Genomic DNA, 18679 nt, shown 5'->3' on the forward strand with positions numbered 1-18679 from the left:
AACCTCTTTCTTGAAAGTACAGGCACTACGTGGACTGCTATTGTGTATGTGTGTGTGTGTTTTTTTTTAATAGTTTCACTTTAATTGCACGTTTTATTTTGTTTGTACCATCACAAATCTTGAGACGCAGCTTCTGCATTGGACTTTCACGCCCCTCACAACTCGCCCTTGCAGAAACAATAGCGCTCATTTCCGACGCTCCGTGCAGCCCGTGAACGCAGCATCCTGCTCATCCCGCTGAGCGGCGTCACAGCCGCGATGTGTCATTTCGACGGATAAACTGCCGACCGTCGGAGCCGTCCCGTCGCCCGTGCTGCTCCAGCGCCACGATAATGACTGAGGACGACCGCTAGCCTCAACACCCGAGCTTGTTTCCAGCGACTACAGCGACTCACCTTTGATTTTGTTATCGCTCGGTTCAAAGCCAGGATGGGGATGATGGTCTTTCCGGCGGGCAACATGTCCCTCATCTCGGTGACTGTGGCGCTGCTCGCCATCGTCCTCAGCTCTTCTCAGGGTAAGATTATGGCTCTCCATCCAGGCCGCGCCGCCGCTGCCCGCCGCTCACGGTTAACCGGCTGCAGCCTGCTGCTAACGTCTGTCCTCGGCCGTTATTTGTATGTAACCGGGCCGTGAAGCAACAGCCGCCACCGGAGCCCGTAACATCACCAGCAGGCAGCAGCAGCACCCCGCGGGGTCTCACGCTGCTCTCCGGCTGTTTACTAGTGAACCTCGGTGTTTATCTAAGGCCTGGACCACTGAGACTGACCTGCTCAGTGTTTAGCCTGCACCGGTCTCACCGGTTTATGCATGTTCAACTTAAACAGTTTGCATTTTCAAACATTTACAGCATAACGTTAAGTTTGTAGAAGGTGCTACACCACCAGTGCTGTTTGATACATCAAGTAGGCTAACGTTAGTGAACCACAAAACCAGGTTCAACATGTTAGACAAAGTGAGTAGTTCAGTCATTGTTTAAGCAAAGATGCCATTTTTGTTGGGAGCATCTCGGATGTGAAGCTGTCAGGTTGTGATAGCACTGTGAATATATTTAGGCTATGTTTTTGACCGGGTGTCACACAAAAAAGTTTTAAAAATTATTTGAAAAAAATACATTAGAATAATATAATGAGGTACAATAATCAACCATGAAAAAAAACATTAAATGTACCTTAGCACTTTTTATTTTTTGTTTTTCAAAATAATGTAATTTTTAAAGAATGCAAATATTTCATTCTTTTCCAACATCTCTCTGTCAAATTTTATTTATGTAGTAGGCTACCTTTTACATGGACTGGAGCAACAGTTCATGACATGTAACTGACAGGTCCATAACAACACTACGTCAGCAGCTGGCGGCTGTTTTCATTATGGTTTCATCTGCAGATTATCTTCTTGATTTACTGATAAAGTGCTCGGTTTGTAAAATGTTAGAAAAATGAAGCAAAATTCTTCATTCTAGAGTTCTTGATGACATGTCCAAACATATTTGTCCAACCAACAGGACAACCCCTAACAATGTGACGGAGATCAGGGGAAAACAGCAAATCTTAATACTTTAGAGGGTGAAAACAGGATTCTCTTTGACATTTGTTTGATAAAAAATGACCTTTAGTAAGTAGAAGTAGAACTGAGATGATTAGTCAGTTGCAAAAAAATTCTTAATGTGATTTCACTCAACTAAATATTTTTGGGTAATGCAGTTTGTGATGTGTCTGTCTTGTGTTCTGAAGGGAGGTGTTTCTGTTCATCCTCAGTGATATCAATTAAGAGGACAGTAATTTTCCCTCAGCATAAGACATTACAGTTCAACAACAGCACCATAGCCTCCAAAAACGACCATAAAGCTGAATCAAAAACAAAAATTGGACAGTTGTTTTATTAGCCTGGATCAGTTCAGATAACCGTAACTAATACACTGCCAACTGAGGGTTAACTAAGAGGCTTTGCCTATTGTGTCACTGTATGTGACAAACTCATTTCAAGACCGTCTGCTGGGTTAGCAAACTGTAGAATATGTTTTGTGAGCACTCAAAATTATATCGAAATTTTTATGTACTGCAGATTTGTCTACTGATAATGTAGCTTCCATTGTTTTTGCATACTGTAAAGTCTTTTGTAGGGTCCAAGATGCTTGATGGTATGTGTCAGGCTTCAGAAAAGTTGTGTTGAATGTACAAGACCAGTGTGACTTTTAGCATCCTGCACTGCACATGTGGTGTTGCCCTAAATTACTGTATACATTGTTCAGACCATAATCACACATACTCCTCTCAGTTTAGTCCAGGATGTATGTGTTTATTCTTCTGAAAGACAGAATACTCTCTCAGTAGGCGTGGACCATTGTCTTTCACGCTAGAGATTACAAACTGAGAGTTGAGTGTTATTATTCCACTTTTCTGACTTTTGAAACGCACACAGAAGCTGATTTCCTGGGGCAGGATTACTATATTGATCCTCAATCATACTCAATCATTCAGGTCTTTTTTTGTGACAAATTTGACAAATATTTGATGGTTCCAGGTTCTATAATGTGAAGATTTGCTTGGTTTACTTCTTTTAAATCATAATAAATTGAATATGTTGGAGCTCTGGATCTCTTGGATGGGTGATATCATCCATCCTCAGCTGTAGGACACTGTAAACTCTAAATCTTTTTACTATTTTCCAAATGATTACCGGTAGTCAATTTAAAAATTGATAATGGAAATGATTGTTAGTTGCAGTCCTATGATGAGTAAATCGTCTCCTTTGCCATTTCAGACAGTCAAGTCTTAAAGGGATAGTTCAACATTTTGGCAAATTGGCCCATTGCCATAATCGCTCTAGTCATAGCAGTAGGTTTGTTACCTTTAATTGTCGGTGCAAGCTATTTTTAGAACAGCGGAGCGGAGCGGCAGGCTGCTCGGGGCTATACTATGGAGGCATCAAATTAATCAAATATACAACCCAACAACTCAAAAACGCTGTCGTGGACATGGACAAGTTGTGAGCTGCACAACCACCACGCTATGAGATAATAACGGAACGTTACGAGACAGAGTTGTTTTAGAGGGAAATTCATGCAAAACCGCTGATGCGCGTTGCGTTCAGGGACAATTTTTCAGCAAGCAGACTCTGTATTTACCCTGTATTTACCTCAAAAACAGCTCTGTTTCGTAACGTTCCATTATTATCTCATAGCGTGGTGAATGTGCAGGTCACAACTTGTCCACAAAAGCGTTTTGGAGTTTTGGGATTTTGTATTTGATGAGTTTGATGAGGGAAACCAAGAAATTCCTTTAGCCTCCATAGCGTAGCTCTGAGCAGCTCACTGCTCCGCTCCGCCGTTCTAAAAATAGCTTACACCGACAAATAAAGGTAACGAACCTACTGCTATGACTATAGGGATTATGGCAATGGGCCAATTTGCCAAAATGTTGAACTATCCCTTTAAATCTCCTGGTTACCTCACTTGAGCTCTGATCAGTTTTCAACCTCAGCCACAGGGACGTGTTGAATAATGCATTATGACTTTGTTTGGCCTGGAATAAGAAAGACGAGAGAAGAGCCGGTACAAGTTTGAAATAAATATTTATTTTCTCCCGAGGGCAGGACAAAGCCAGATCTGTAAACGAACGTTCAGGAGCTTTTCTCGCTTTTTTGGGAAACTGTGTGATTAAACGCTCTAACTGAGCGACGTGAAGTAAGGATCACTCCCACTCTCCCTGCTTCCCTCTTTTCTTCTTTCCGCTCTTCTGATCATATCCCCCTTGTTGCTCTCGCCTTGCAGTCAGCGGGAACGAGGACTGTCTGTGGTATGTGGACAAAAACGGCACCTGGCACAACGGCTTCGACTGCCCTCTCATCACTTTCTGCTGTGGGAACTGCCACCGGCGCTACTGCTGCCTGGACGCCTTCAAGATGATCACAGAGAAGGAGCAGAAACGCTGCATGCTCTTCCAGTTCAGGTGGGGTCAACAACAACAACACAATCATCTGGCTCTTTATTGAACGCTAGTATATTTCTGCATACTCCGAAAACAAGAGTCAGTGTTTGTGTTCACATGCCGACGCTATCAGTGCAGGATCACCCATCCCTTTGTTTATTTAAAGCAGGCACAATCTGCACCAAAGATAAGACATCTATGAACATATCCATATGCACCTCACGACAATTTGTGCCACAGAAAAGGGTCTGAATACATCTGCTGAATGAGAGAATTTACTTAGATTTTTAATAATGGGTTATTGAGTGTAAATAAAAATGAATATACAATGCAATAACTCTTGCAAAAACTGAAGACATTCATTTTAATAGCACTGTATGCTATTAAAATGAGTTTAAGAAAAAAGCAAGTGCTTAAAGTTTATTTTAAAGGTACATTGTGTAGGAATTACTCCATCTAGCGTTGCGGTTGTGTATCACAAGCAACTCAATCGTATTTTTCATGCTGCATTCACGTGAAATTGGGCAGACGGCAGACGGACGACAGCCGCTGCACATAACGGCATAAACAAGCCTCTATGTAAACAAGTGGTCCGTCAGCACGAGGCAAAACAATACACGTGACAATATGTTGTCATGGTATGATTACTGATTAATGAAAAACATACTTTTAAAGGAAATAATCGATTTTCGTGAATAGATAACAGGAGAAGTTACGCAATGTCCCTTTAACATCATTATAGTTATATTCCTACTTTATATGAGGTAATAATAATAATAATAGTACAGATAGACTGAGAGATGTGGGGCCAGTTCCTTATGGCCCACTGGCTGCATTTTTGACAGAACGACATTGCTTTGGTCCTCAGAGTGTAATATCTTCTCATTAGTCGTCCTATCACATCAGCTCTCTGTGCGTTGTTCAGTGGTGTTTAATTCTCCCTTGCGAGGGATGGTGATAACGCCGGGCTGAGCACGCTGGTACCTGAGAGGTTGCAACATGACAGTTTTCCTCCTCGGCACTGGAAATCATCCATCACTATTCTGTAGCGAGCAGGCAACTCGCAGCTTATTAAGCCCAGTGGGAGATGAGATCAGTGGGCGGCGGGGGGGCTGTGATGAAATGGAGGGCTTTTGTTGCTTCACCGCGAGGTGATGAGATCTGCTAGAGGAGCGAGGAGATGAAGGGCGTTTGTCATTATACTGATATGATTTTCCGTGGGTCTGAATCACGCCGGGGCTTCTTTAAAGGGGACATATTATGGAAATACCACTTTTTGAAGGCTCTTTAACATGTATTTGGGTGTTCAGGGTTTCCCCCAGAAAACTTGTTAAGCCCGCTGGTAGGGTGGCACCGGCGGCCTACCGGTGCCCAAGTGTGTTATTTTGTGACAGGGGCCTGACCCTGACCACTGACTGATGGCAGGGCCCTATAGGTAACAGATTCATTAATGGAGTAATAGAATTTAGAAGGTGTGATTTCATAAGGCTTTAAGATCAATGTTAAAAGTTAACTGGTGAAAATATTATCATTATCATGTCTTATTATAACTAAGACATTTATGTAACATATCAGATTGCACTCTTGAAATGCTGTCAAACCAACCACAAAAATAAATAAATAATGAAAATACTATTTAAATAAATAATATCAACTGTCTGCACTAAAGACTGAAAAAACAACTGCCTGGTGTCTCCAATGTTAAAGTCTAGCCTTATTTCTCAGAGATTTTTACAATCTCAAGTCATGTAAACGTGGCGTAACACGCGTCTTTTTCTGGTCAGTCGTCATGGAAACGAGACAGTTATGGATCTACCAAAGATACTCTATCTACTGTTTGGACCAGAGTGAAAACAAACATGTGTAACGCAAACCTTACAAGCTGTTTGTTTTGCCTTCCAGCCCCCAAAATGTGAGAATTGACAAAAAAATCTGTAATGTGCAGGCTCCCTTGGTTGAAATCCAGGTGGTTTTACAAGATGTTCCTTCAGTTGTCTTCCAGTGATGTAACTAGGTTTCGAATTTGCATAATCCCACCCCTACCTGGTACCAGTAGAAGGGGGCGGGGCAAACAGTGGCTCATTTGCATTTAAAGGGACAGGCACTGAAACCAGCCGTTCTGAACAGGACTGTTTTGAGAGGATGAAAAGAGCTGTGATGTTTGATCCTTGGGGTATTTTGACCAAAGCATGTCACAGACAAATGTCTTTAAGACACCTGGGAGCTATTTTAATTTGTGGAAAAGGGGCATAATATGTCTCCTTTAAAGTGAGCTCTTATTAGCAAGACAGAGGCAACGTGAGATTAGCAAATCCTTCACCCTCCTCTTCCTCCTCCTCTCCTCCTCCTCTCCTCAGCCCCACCACTTTAGCCGGCATTGCCTCCTCCATCCTCCTGTTTGTGGCCATCATTGCCACCATGGTGTGCTGCTTCATGTGCTCGTGCTGTTACCTCTACCAGAGAAGACAGCAGCGGGGCAGGACACCTTATGATGGTAAGACCTCTACACTTTGGATCAAGTCAGATTTTAATTTTAATATCCAAGAATCATAAAATCTGTCCCTGTGCAGCGCCGTGACACCCTCTCTCCTTAGGCCTTGGTGTTTTCCTTCACTATAGTCTGTGTGTCTCTGAACCCACAGCCCAGCAGATCCCCATGGCCAGCTACCCACTGGAGCCCATGTACGATGCTTATGGAAAACCGCTGGGCCCCTCCGACTATCCCCATGCAGCTTATCCAATGGCGCCCCAGTACCCTGGAATGCCCCCGCACTACCCAATGATGCAGCCTGGACCGTATCCACCACACCCAATGGATCCTGCATACAGCCAGGGTGAGACAAGCTGAGCTTTAAAGGGATAGTTTAACATTTTGGCAAATTGGCCCATTGCCATAATCCCTATAGTTTTAGGAGTAGATTCGTTACCTTTATTTGTCGGTGCTAGGTATTTTTAGAATGGTGGAGCAAAGCCGCTCAGAGTTACGCTACGGAGGCTAATGGGATTTCTTGGTTTCCCTCATCAAACTTTTCAAATATACAATACAACAACAACTCAAAACACTCTGGTGGACAAGTTGTGACCTATTCACCAGGCTATGAGGTGTCATGACCGGCTCAGAAAGCCATGGCAAAAGATGGTGAGACGCGGGTAAATGCAAAGAATAATAATATTTATTTTAACGAAGTAACCAAATCATAATAATACAATGAGGTGTGAAGGTGTGAGTATCAGTGTGTCTGTTGATGGATGCATGTGAACGATATGTGTGTGGATTGTTGTGAAGTGCAAACACAAAGACAACCAGGCCAAAGCCAACCAAACACCAAAACGCTGAAGCCGGAGGTCAGCAGGCCCGTCTGGAGAGAGAGGCTGAGAGTGAGGCCGCCTTTTCAAGGCTTCTGGGAGACTGGCCAGGTGCTCCCAGATTAACGCCCCGCCCACTGACTGGATACCTGCAGGTAGAGCAGAGAAACACAGAGCAGGCCCTAGAGGACGGCAGGGAGCCGTCACAGAGGTAATAACGGACGTGAAGAGACGGAGTTGTTTTAGAGGTAAATTCATGCAAAACCACTCAGTACGTTTACATGACACTTGAAAAAAATGAATTTTTGCCTTAATCCGACTATAACTGGACAACTGAAGTGCATGTAAATGCCTTAGTCCAACTAAAGTCGGAGTTCTCCAACTCCGATTAAGACACCCAGATAATGCGATTGGAATTCGATTTTCTCCGTCATGTATACTCCTTAGTCGGAAGCTTAGACTGAAGCTGGACAATGCATGTGCGCATGCTCCACAACAGTAGAGACGGCACAAAGTGGAGCAGAGAAGCCGCCCGAACCTGGCAAAGTAAAGAAAAAAACCCAATGTCAGAGCTGATTCAATGCATTTCACACAGCGCGACCAGCTAGAGTGTTTTATAAAAAAAAAAGAGAGAGAGAGAGAGGAAGCCCTTACCCTATTCTCAGCGCGAATCCGGCCCAGACTAGTGCGTCTGGTCGGGAACTGCAGTTGAGAATTTATTATTAAGCTTACTAAGTTGTTTATATTCAGTTTTTTACGAGGTGACAGAAAAGTCAACAGGACAGGGGGGCGTATTAACCCGCTGAAACAACAGGTGAGGCCGCATGAGGGGGCGCCGATTTTCTCGGTTGCATGTAAATTGAGACAAGGACAGAAGTCTGATTAGACGCAAAAATAGAATTTTGAGCATAGCTCGATTAAGCTCTGCATGTAAACATACTGACTGATGCGCATTCCCGTCAGGGGCAGTTTTTCAGCAAGCAGTCTCTGTATTTGCCTCGAAAACAACTCCGTCTCGTAACGCTCCGTTACTATAGAATAGAATAGAATATACTTTATTAATCCCTTGCAGGAAATTCTTTCGTCACATCGTCACATATCTCATAGCATGGTGAATGTGCAGGTCACAACTTGTCCACAAGAGCGTTTTGTAGTTGTTGGATTGTGTATTTGATGAGTTTGATTAGGAAACCAAGAAATCCCATTAGCCTCTGCTCCACTGTTCTAAAAATAGCTTGCACCGACAATTAAAGGTAATGAACCTACCAATACAATAGGGATTATGGTAATGGGCCTATTTGCCAAAATTATGAACTATCCCTTTAAACTGTTGGAACTTTTAAGAAAAGTGTCTAAAATGTCCTCATCTGACTTTGTTTTCTCTTTTTTTAACTTCTTTGTGTTTCAGCTCCTCCCCCTTACTCTCCACCTCAGTATCCTGGTCACTGATGGGCTCCTACTACACACACGCACACACGCATACACACACACACACACAGAGTGGGAAACAACAGCTGAGAGACACGACTGTTTCGAAAAGGAGAAAGCAGCAACACTCTCACACACTCCAACACAGACACACGACAATAAACACTACAGCTTGACTAGCAGTGGTTTGCCTGTAAAAGAGAATGAGGAGGAGGCACTTTAAGGTGTTTTATTTTTCTTTCATGGTTTATTTACAATGTTGTCCTACTTTTACATAGTATTTATGTTAATGAAATTCTGATCTGAAACGTGACGTCTGATCGCTCCGGGGTCGGTTGAAAGTGAGGAGGTATCCGTCTGCCATCTGGACTCCGTGCTGCCACCTCTGCCCTCTGACACACTCACCTCAGTGGCAGGGTGTTACCTAAAGAGAGGGCTCATTACATTCCAGAAGAGAGGTAAAAAAAAAAAAAGAAGGATTTACAACGGAGATAATGCGCTCCCTTTTTATTCGTCACAGGGGGAAATGCTTTACTACTGAATTTGAACTGCCTAAGACGACATTCCAGGTCATCCCAGTCACTGATCCACAGTCTCCAAGTTACGATTACACCATGTCTTTATTGATCTGTCTGTTTTGAAAAACAAATTGGAAATATGGGACGCGCGATTGATTTAAAAAGGTGATGTGTGTAGGTTCAAGGCAGTTTGATGCTGCCTTAGATTTGCTCACTGGTTTCCATGGTTCTCCTACTCTGTGTACGATCACCTTGTTTGTTTCAACTTTGTCTCCTTTTGACGACTTACTTCATGGTAATATATTAGCTGCACTGTTCTAATAACATCTCAACATCGGCATGCTACCCAGTGAAAGCTATCTGTTCCCCTCCTGCTTCTTTTCTCATTTTGAATGAATTTAGAAACGAGTCTCTTGAGATTTAATCCCATAATGCCAGGTACAGTGTTTTTATAGTGGCATAACTCTTGTTTATTTCTTGTAACATATCAGGTCAGGGGAGCTGCAGGCCATGCTGCTTGATAAAGCAGAATGTCCCACCTTATAATGATTAACCATGGGGGGAAAAAAACGAGAGAATAACTATTTAAATACATATTTTGTAAATCTGTTCTTCAGCTGAATATTTTATGATAATGTAACAGGTTATTTTAAAATAATGTATTGTTATTGTAACAAAAGATTTGATGTTTTGGCATCTTTCCATTTGGTATTTATTATCCTTGAGGTTACCTTTTACTGTGAATGGGTTCTCACCTTCTGGACTAAGCTACAAAGCCAAATATCACTACTGTTGAAAGAGTAGGTTTGGTTAACCACCTTTCTTTAAAGCTTTGGCATTTTGGGAGATATAGCTTATTTGCTCTCTTGCTGACGAGACCACTGATAACACACTGGTGAGAAGAGGTGCTCCGATCTTTTACCTCAATAAATGTAGCAATAACACTCTGTAGAAATATTCGGTTATGAGAAGTCTTACACTCAGTGTATAAATATCTCAGCGGCAAAATTGCAATTGCAACTTCTTTGTGAGCTGCTGGATCACTTCATTTACAATACATCATGGTTTGTTCGCTGATTATATTATGTGTTAGTGTGAATAAGCAAAGAACTAAACCTGTCTAATATACTGTATTTAGCATCCAAGTTCAGTATGTCCCCTGAGGTCAAATGAAAACAGCTAAGCATAGTGCTGATAAATTAAAGTACAAGTTCTTGAGTAAAAGTACGTTGTCACATTCCATCACTGTTACAATGCTGCATTTATGCAATGTGGCAAAATGGGGAAATATATTGTTATTTAAACTTGGGAAAAGATTTTGTCACTGTCAGAATTTCCCAGTTTTCATTGCACTTAAAAGTTGAGTGTGACATAAATGGTTTTGCTGAGTTAGTACCTTTAATTATGGTTTAAACAATATGACATGAATGCACTTGCTGCAAGTCAATGGTATGTCTTCCAGTCATGATAGAGGCTGGTGTATAAAGCCATATATGATTAACTGCCATTAATGCACTTAACACAGGGGTGTAAGGGAGTGGCTTTTTTTTTTTTTTTTTACCTTCAGACAGCTACTTATTCCAGTGTCATTCAGCTCTGTAGTTAAGTGAATTCACATGTTGAGATTTATTTACCATTAAAAATTACTATCACACATTTTTATTAAGTAAGTAGATGAGAATCGTAAAAGGAAATTTGTCCAGCCTGGCAAATATATTCAGTGATAATCACCTCATAAATGGTAATACATTTCTGTTTTGTACATGATGCATTGTGCATTAGCTGCTTTTCACAGTAAAAGGTGTCAGTACCAACCCTAGGTTTAACCAGATTTCTGTGATACTGCCCACCCTTGTGGTTCGGACGTGAGGAAGCCAATAGGTGCATTTCCCAATATGTCAAACTATTCTTTTGGAATATGCTCTTACAAATTTGGGCTCCAGTGAGGTCAGGGCCTGTAACAGTGGATTCATTTATCAGTAATTGGGTCTAGTTTGGCATTTTGTCCAGACAAAAACAGCCCTGTGCTCTTGTAAGATGTTTGAACTGTAAAACAGGACGTCTGAAGCATGTGTTGTATATTTAACTGACTGCTAATACGTGATGTCTGGATTCATCTTTATTTAGGTGTAATGTATCTCGACCTGAAAGTCAAATGAGGCACATTAAAAAACAAACAAAAAAAACAGTTATATACTGTAGTGCTGATTACAGAAGCCTGGGTTTTCTCAAACGTTTCCTTGAGACTTCGAGCTGTACCTCGTCTCACCTCTTAACCATGCGATGAATCAGACGACAGTTATTCCCGCTAGTTTACAGAAATAAACTCAATGGCGAGGTCCATGTGTACAGATCTGTTGAGCCTTTGTAAAGCACAAACAGAACGGCTGGAGTTCTCTGTGGAAGATGCTTTATTATGTAATTTGACCTGACACTTGATCAATGATGTTTCTGTTTGTTTGTGCTTCTAAACCAACTCCATGAGCGTGTTTAATGAAACTGACGTCAGTTGGCAAAATAACTTGTCTGGATTGGCTTTTTGTCTGTTGTCATATGGATGGTATGACATTGTAATATACAGTAAGTGAAATGTTTTTATTTCTATTAACATAAAATTTAACTTTGGAATGTAAAATACAACAGTCTGCTGTGTCCTTTGTTGCATTTGTTGATTTGAAATATATAATTGGATTATAATAACATGTGTATACATAATCTTGACCACTAGATGTCCATATTAACCTCCAGCTGATGTTGTATATCTCCAGGTGTTGGTGGGTTGATTTATTTCACTCATTTCACCGCAAGCAACATCCAACACATTCAGATTTAAAAAAACAAACAAACAGAACACCTCTTGATTGCTGTGAAACATATTATTTGACATTTACATTTGTATTCAAGTGTGTGCGAAATGGAATTATAGTTTAGCTGTAACAAAAATTTTAGTGACATATATTAACATTACTCAGTTTATATTACTTTATATTGTTAATCACTTAGGCCTAGTTATTGTTATTTTACACTCAAGCTTTCAATTGATGTTATTCTTTTTAACAATTGAATTATTCTCTATTCCATAAATGCACCTCTTTAAAATAATGAAACCACATGCACACGCTTTTTTTTTTTTTTTTTTACTTTTGGGTACTTTCAGGTAGTAAATTGGTTTTTTGACCTAATATGTGGTTTGAGCTGCTCAGCCTCCAAATTCTAGAGCGTGTAATTTAATAAAAACAGTGGGATATTTTCATTTCATTTTTCTCCACATATTGAACTGAGCATGTGAATCTGATAGAAGTAATTCATCCCTCTAATCAGTGGCTTTCTGCTGGAAGATAAAGAGTGCCTGCAGAAACAACGTTATATTTTAATTTCAGCTGTTTCCCATAATTTGGTTTGTTTGTTTTTAATAAGCAACACATTGTGAAATATTCTTTAAAGTAACAGGAATCCCTCTTATTATGGCAGCAGACCTGATGTAGAATTCACAGTTGTTAAAATTAATCATTACTAGGGGAGATAATCAGGAGCTGGTCCCAATATAAACATGAACTGTGTAATAGAAAGTCTCAGTAACTCTGCTCTGGCATCTATGTAAACTTCAGCCCTTCCCATTACCTTTTAAGGAGTGTGTACCCTGAACTAAATATGGACATGCACTTTCACAGGATTTCGAAGAATGTCCAGCCTCACAGTCGACTTTGATGATGTGAGGCTCTTGCAGTTTGTCACTGGTACCCCTCAGTGCAACACTGAGTCTACCCTCTTTGCACCAGGATTGATGCCTCTGGTGGCTTTTTGGTGAGCAGGACGCATCGGGACAGCAGGACATCAGCTTTGGCCCGTGAGAACGCACGTCTGATTTGAAATAAAGGGATTTACTGTGCCAACTCCCATCAGCACCATCATATTTCTCTCCTCTCCTCCACGGGTGTAGCCTTTACCTCAGTTTGATTTTTTTTTTTTTTTTTTTTGTAGACAACCATGTCCAGGAGAAAGGTGAGAGGCCTGACCCGTACGGGGCGCCAGGTCAGCGAGGACCCGGACCTGGACAACCTGCTGTCCACCCTGTCCCCTGAGGAAGTGGAGGAGCTGGAGAAGACCATGATGAAAGTGCCTGACATCAACCCAGACGATGGAAAGGTCCTTGTCCAGGGGGAGAACCAACCTGCTCAGCTGCCTACGAGCAATAACGTCCGGGATGCTAAACTGGACAGCAAAAGGGACAGTGACACTAAAGGGAGGCTCAGTCAGAGGGAACAGTCAATCGAGGTTAGTGGATGATTAAAGTTACTCCTTAGCTGCTTGTGGCTTTTAAATGAAAGAAACTGAGTGATTTGTGGATTCATGTTTTGTTTTATGAAGATACATTGCAGTCCTTCCTGTAGTTTCCAGTTGAAACAGCTTGAATAATGGTTGACATTAAAGGGCTTCATAAAATCCAACAACAATGTATGACTGATGGATTACAGTGTTACATAACATCCAGTGTCCCCAGGTATTCTAATGATAGCTTCCGTGTGCTATTTTTCATTTGACTTGAAGCAACCTGCCAAGTGGACCTCATGCACTTTGAGTCCAGTCCATCAGCTCATAAATACTGGTCCCAAGAGTTGGCTTTGGTGCCAGGAAAAATATTGTCTTCCCCCCTCTGAGGCATGCTTACATCCATTTCACATTATCAACACTCTCCTCACAAGCAGAGAAACAGCCTCATGAAATTCACTTCTATTGCTCCCATGTCACGCTATAAAAGATTTTTTTTTTGAACACAAAGAGCCATCTCCTGGTTGTGTGTCGCGAAGCCAGACTTCTAGCAGTTTCTGTGTTTAAAGGAGAGGCACTTCAGTCGGCCCTGTGGAGCTTCTTAATCCCAGCCTGATGGAATTCCTTGGTTGATTGCTCCTACACTCACTGCCTTTTAAGGATACATCTGCCAGGGCCGCGGCCTCGCACAGCAAAACAGATGGAGACTCACAAATCAAACACTTAGCAAGCTACCCGCCGCAAATGTATCCCTGCGCTATAAAAATGGCTCCTTGTCCTTTTGCTGACTGTAAACACACATGCCATACTGTGCCAGGGAGAATGTGTGTTTACATCAGCAGATGGCAGAAGGAGCTGTTTTACAGTGACAAAGTATAGTATTTACGCAAGTATTTGCATGGTTGGGTGGTATATCATCCTACACATGTCGTGCAGAATATTCTTTATGTCTAGCAAGTCTTTGAAGGTGTCTTTCAGTTCTGGAAATTGACGATTATGATTACTTTGGTGTAGGAAATAGTTTAAAATAACCCTGTCTGACCCTAATCCAGCATAATATAAAAATCACTTCTCACGTCACACTTCTCTATTTGCCGTCCCACAGGGTGACCCGAAGAAGGAGAGCCGGAAGCAGGAATACCTGAGGAAGATGGGCCTGAGCCAGGAGGGGGCTGATGACAACAAAGCAGGGTTAAGAAGACAAGGCAGTGTCGCAGGTGAAAGAGACACCAAGGTGGACGACAGAAACAGCAAAGGTCCTGAAAGTTCAAAAGAGGAGCGAAGTAGCAGGCTTTCCAGTAGGTACAGGATGCAGGAGAGCAAAGACAGCGGCGCGAAAGACGAGGCGAGCGAGAAAGAGAAGTGCGAAGACAACAGGCTAAGAGACAGGAGGGACAACAGAGAGAGCACAGGTAGCAAAACAAAGGATATGATCTCCAAGCTGCAGGACAAGAAGGAAGACAGCAAAGAGAAGGAGAGGAAAGAAGACTGCAGGAGAAAAGATGACAGCAAAACCAAAGACATTATCTCTAAGCTACGAGAAAAAAGTGAAAAGGAAGTGGGCAAAGAAAAGGAGAGGGAGAGGAAATCGGAGGGATTCAGGACTTCAGGACTTGTCTCTAAAATGTTGGAGAAGCAGAACAAAGTACAAGAAAACCAAGAGAGTAAAACAGAGGAAAAGAAGCCAAAAGCAGAGGAGAAAAAAGCTGAAGATAAAAACAAACCGGAGGTCAAACTCGAGCGACAACCATCTGTAAAGGGTGAGGTGCAGGTGAAAAATGACAAGGCAGAAAAAAGAACAGATCGAGAAGAGCTGGTCAACCACAGTGACCACGTGAAAGAGAAGGAGAAGGTGATTAGCACAGAGAAGAAAGCGGAGGAGAAAAAGGAGAAAGATGTCGGCAAAGGAAAAGCTAAAGCTGAGGGAACTGAGAAAGTTGGCAACTGTGTTGCTAAAAACACTCCCAACAGCAAGGCCAAGGAGGAAGAGGGGGACGAAGAGTCGAGCATGTTTGATGAGCTGATGGAGCAGGTTCGGAGCAACGACCCCACCCTCACTGAGCTCAACGTCAACAACTCGGAGGTCATCAAGACCAAGACGCTCATCGAGTTTGCGGAGGCTCTGCAGAACAACACCCACGTGAAAACATTCGCTTTGGCCAACTGTCGCGCAGACGACCACGTGGCCTACGCCATCGGCGGCACAATACGCAAAAACAAGACCATCACCAGCATCAACGTCGACTCCAACCTCCTCACGGGCAAAGGCATCCTGTCTCTGATCCAGGCGCTGCAGCACAACGCCACGCTGACCGAGCTTCGCTTCCAGAACCAGCGTCACGTCTGCGGCGGGAAGACTGAGATGGAGATGACCAAAATCCTGAAGGAAAACACCACCCTGCTCAAACTGGGCTACCACTTTGAGTTAGCCGGGCCCAGAATGACCACGACAAACATACTGAGTCGCAACATGGACCGGCAGAGACAGAAGCGCCTGCAGGAGCAGAAGCAGGCCCAGGCCAACGGGGAGAAGAAGGGGACGCTGGAGGTGCCCAAGACGGGAGGTGGAGGATCTCTGAGGAGCTCGCCTAAAGCCTCCCCCAAACCTTCTCCCATACCGTCACCCATGCCCTCACCCAAGCTGACGCCTAAAAGGGGAGCTGGAGGTCCACCGCCACCTCCACCTCCCCCTGGAGGTGGACCTCCGCCCCCTCCGCCTCCTATGCTGGAGGTCAACAACATGAGGAACTCTCTGACTCCAGGTCGTGGTAAGAACTCAAGGGACCAACTGCTCGCCTCCATCAGAGGGAGCGATATGAAACAACTCAAGAAGGTGCGTATAACGGGTTTATGGAAAAAGTAAAGCTCAGCCAGGGTACAAGCAGACATACTTAGGTTTTTTTTTTTCTCCACAGGTGCCGGTGCCAAAGTGGTTGCAGTAACATTTCCTGTTGGAATATGAAGTGAGAAAGAAGAGAGAGGGGGAGAACCACCATCAAGGAGATGAACTCGACATTCACCCCCCCGGCTGCAGTTGAAGAGCTGTTCTGTGGGACAGATGGAGGAGGAAGTGAAACACGAGATGCCCTTCGGTTGGATGAAAAGCCCTCACTATGAGTTCTCCCCTCAAACACTGGACCAAAAGGACTCTGTGGAGAATGAGTGATGCAGGGCTCTCTATTAGCCGACTGCAGAGAGTGCCATGAGTTTTTGTGGTTGCTTCTCCTTATGTTCATATTGACGCTTTGCTGGTTATTTGCACTAGATTATATGAAGCCGATCATATAACATGTTGGCTTGTGTATGCATCTGAATGTCAGCGTGGTGGGAGTGTGCGATGAGCTTAATAAGAGATTCAAATAACTCTTTTTAAAATTCTAATATACAAAAGTTTATCATTGATATAGTGGACATTAATTTGACCATTTATTTATTTGTGGAGAGGGAAGCCACCTTATACTTGTCGGTTGTAAATCTGATCAAACTGGGAATTCTGAAATGGTGGAAATATCAGGGAATTAACAAACATGGCGGTCTGACTTAAGAAAACCTGGTTTAAGAAAAAAAAAAAGGTCAAGGTGGTCCTTGATTTGTGTGTCTCATTGCCAAATCTCAAGACATCTCAGGCAGGGTTTAATGGATTGGAAAGCAGCCCAGTGGAAACCTGGTGCATGACGAAAGAGTTTAAGCATGGAAATAATTACATAATGCATTTTTTATCAGGAAGTGCAAATGGCTGTCCTTCAGTATCTGATGTTATATTGTGTACAGATTCATTCTAGCCTGGGTGTTTGAATACCTTACATAACTTTTTATGTAATGCATCTACATGTCTTAACCTTTTGGGGGATTTTGAAAAAAAAAAAAAACATTACTGGTTTATATCAACGCTCCTGTTGATTTACATCGTACTTTTAAGTGAATGTCATTTCTAAAGGAGGTTAATGTGATAAACAAAAGTCCGAGTGGCACTCATACTGTATATGTGACCACTGTGATGAAAGATTCTCTGCCATATTTGATTACACATGCCTTTCTTACAGAGCCTGTATGTCTTCAATAAAAGATTCTGGTACGTCTGCAAAGACAAAACACACGTGTAATGTTATGCCTGGCTGACATCATCAAGAGGAATATGTGTAGTAGCCTATATATACAGAATGAAATTAAATGACTGTGGCAATATTTATGAGTATATTAATCAAGGTATGTGTTTATTAATACATGTTGAGCTGTCATTTATCTCATTTGGTTTGTGGTCTACATCATGTTGCATGCTGTATTTCCATAATCCACTGTGTACATTCAACCTGAGATCTAGGTGTTGCCGGGAGGATATACAAAAACTACAAAACTGGACTAAGCTGCAACAGAAAGCATGTCTCTGAATAGGTTTAAAGGGCTTCCACTCTTGTGATCTGTGTGTGTGAATTCTGACAACTGAGTTACATAAGTTCATTTATGAACTCCTCCATCATTATAAACACACGTGTCCCAGCAACCAGCAATGAAAAATGTTTAGAGAATCTGTTGCTGTTTCCATAACATCCTTGAGGCTGCAGGGAAACAGTGGGAGTTGTCTAGTGTGTCCTCACCAGCTGGTGAGACAGCCGTCATCCTGGATGTTCAGGACAAGAGAAGAACAGCACCAGTAGTAGCTACAGGCCGGTTTGTGTCTATTGCTCTGCCTCGGCCTCTGCATCCATGAAATGCCTATATTTGGTCATTTCTCAATGAAGGCTTTGCTCTGCAAGTCATTCCTTTCTCGTTCCTAATAATGGGCAGCAGGCCAGTGGTCTGTCTCTTGGCTGTAGTTGCTCCCCTGACCAACGGCACTGATCTCAGACAGAGGAAAGGGTTAGTGAAGAGGAGAGGGAAAGAAAACTGGTTGTTCAGAGAAAAGGGGCTAAGATGAGAATTCTCATCACTGGTGTTCAGAAAATAACTCATGCATATCTATAGTGTAGTAGATCTTGTTTTAGTGTTTACAGTAGGTTTGCAGTATAGCCTACCAGTCCAGTCTTCAAGTTAACTATAGCCTACATGTTGATGTTCTTAATTGACGAGGCTTTTCCCCCGCTGCTGCTTCTCTGGAGAATTCCTCTCTTGTTGATTTGATTTGCAATCGAATTAGAAAAAATACATGAGGTAAGAGTAGCCTATTAGGTAAAAAATAAAAAATAAAAAAGGTCTTGGCTGACCCTTTTTATGTGACTTTATATTGTGCTT

General features: G+C 42.4%; 2 protein-coding genes across 3 annotated transcripts; both read left to right on the plus strand.

The window, feature by feature from the left end:
• The first annotated feature begins 230 nt into the window (after window positions 1-230).
• shisa4 (shisa family member 4) lies at window positions 231-10022 on the plus strand. Its single transcript, XM_085777667.1, has 5 exons — window positions 231-517; window positions 3773-3950; window positions 6287-6423; window positions 6572-6763; window positions 8644-10022. The coding sequence occupies exons 1-5, from the start codon at window positions 430-432 to the stop codon at window positions 8682-8684; spliced, it is 636 nt and encodes a 211-aa protein (XP_085633793.1). The 5' UTR covers window positions 231-429; the 3' UTR covers window positions 8685-10022.
• A 2884-nt stretch (window positions 10023-12906) lies between these two features.
• lmod1b (leiomodin 1b (smooth muscle)) lies at window positions 12907-17006 on the plus strand. 2 transcript variants are annotated; one of them, XM_085777668.1, is made up of 4 exons: window positions 12907-13028; window positions 13163-13456; window positions 14556-16283; window positions 16366-17006. In XM_085777668.1, the coding sequence occupies exons 2-4, from the start codon at window positions 13169-13171 to the stop codon at window positions 16390-16392; spliced, it is 2043 nt and encodes a 680-aa protein (XP_085633794.1). In that variant the 5' UTR covers window positions 12907-13028; window positions 13163-13168; the 3' UTR covers window positions 16393-17006. The 2 variants fall into 2 exon arrangements, with proteins under 2 accessions (XP_085633794.1, XP_085633795.1); XM_085777669.1 differs by having other exon boundaries at window positions 12907-12985.
• The last annotated feature ends 1673 nt before the right edge of the window (window positions 17007-18679 follow it).

The sequence above is a fragment of the Trachurus japonicus genome, chromosome 5 (assembly GCF_045865225.1).
Source record: "Trachurus japonicus isolate A0001 chromosome 5, Traja_1.0".
Taxonomy (NCBI): Eukaryota; Metazoa; Chordata; class Actinopteri; order Carangiformes; family Carangidae; genus Trachurus; species Trachurus japonicus.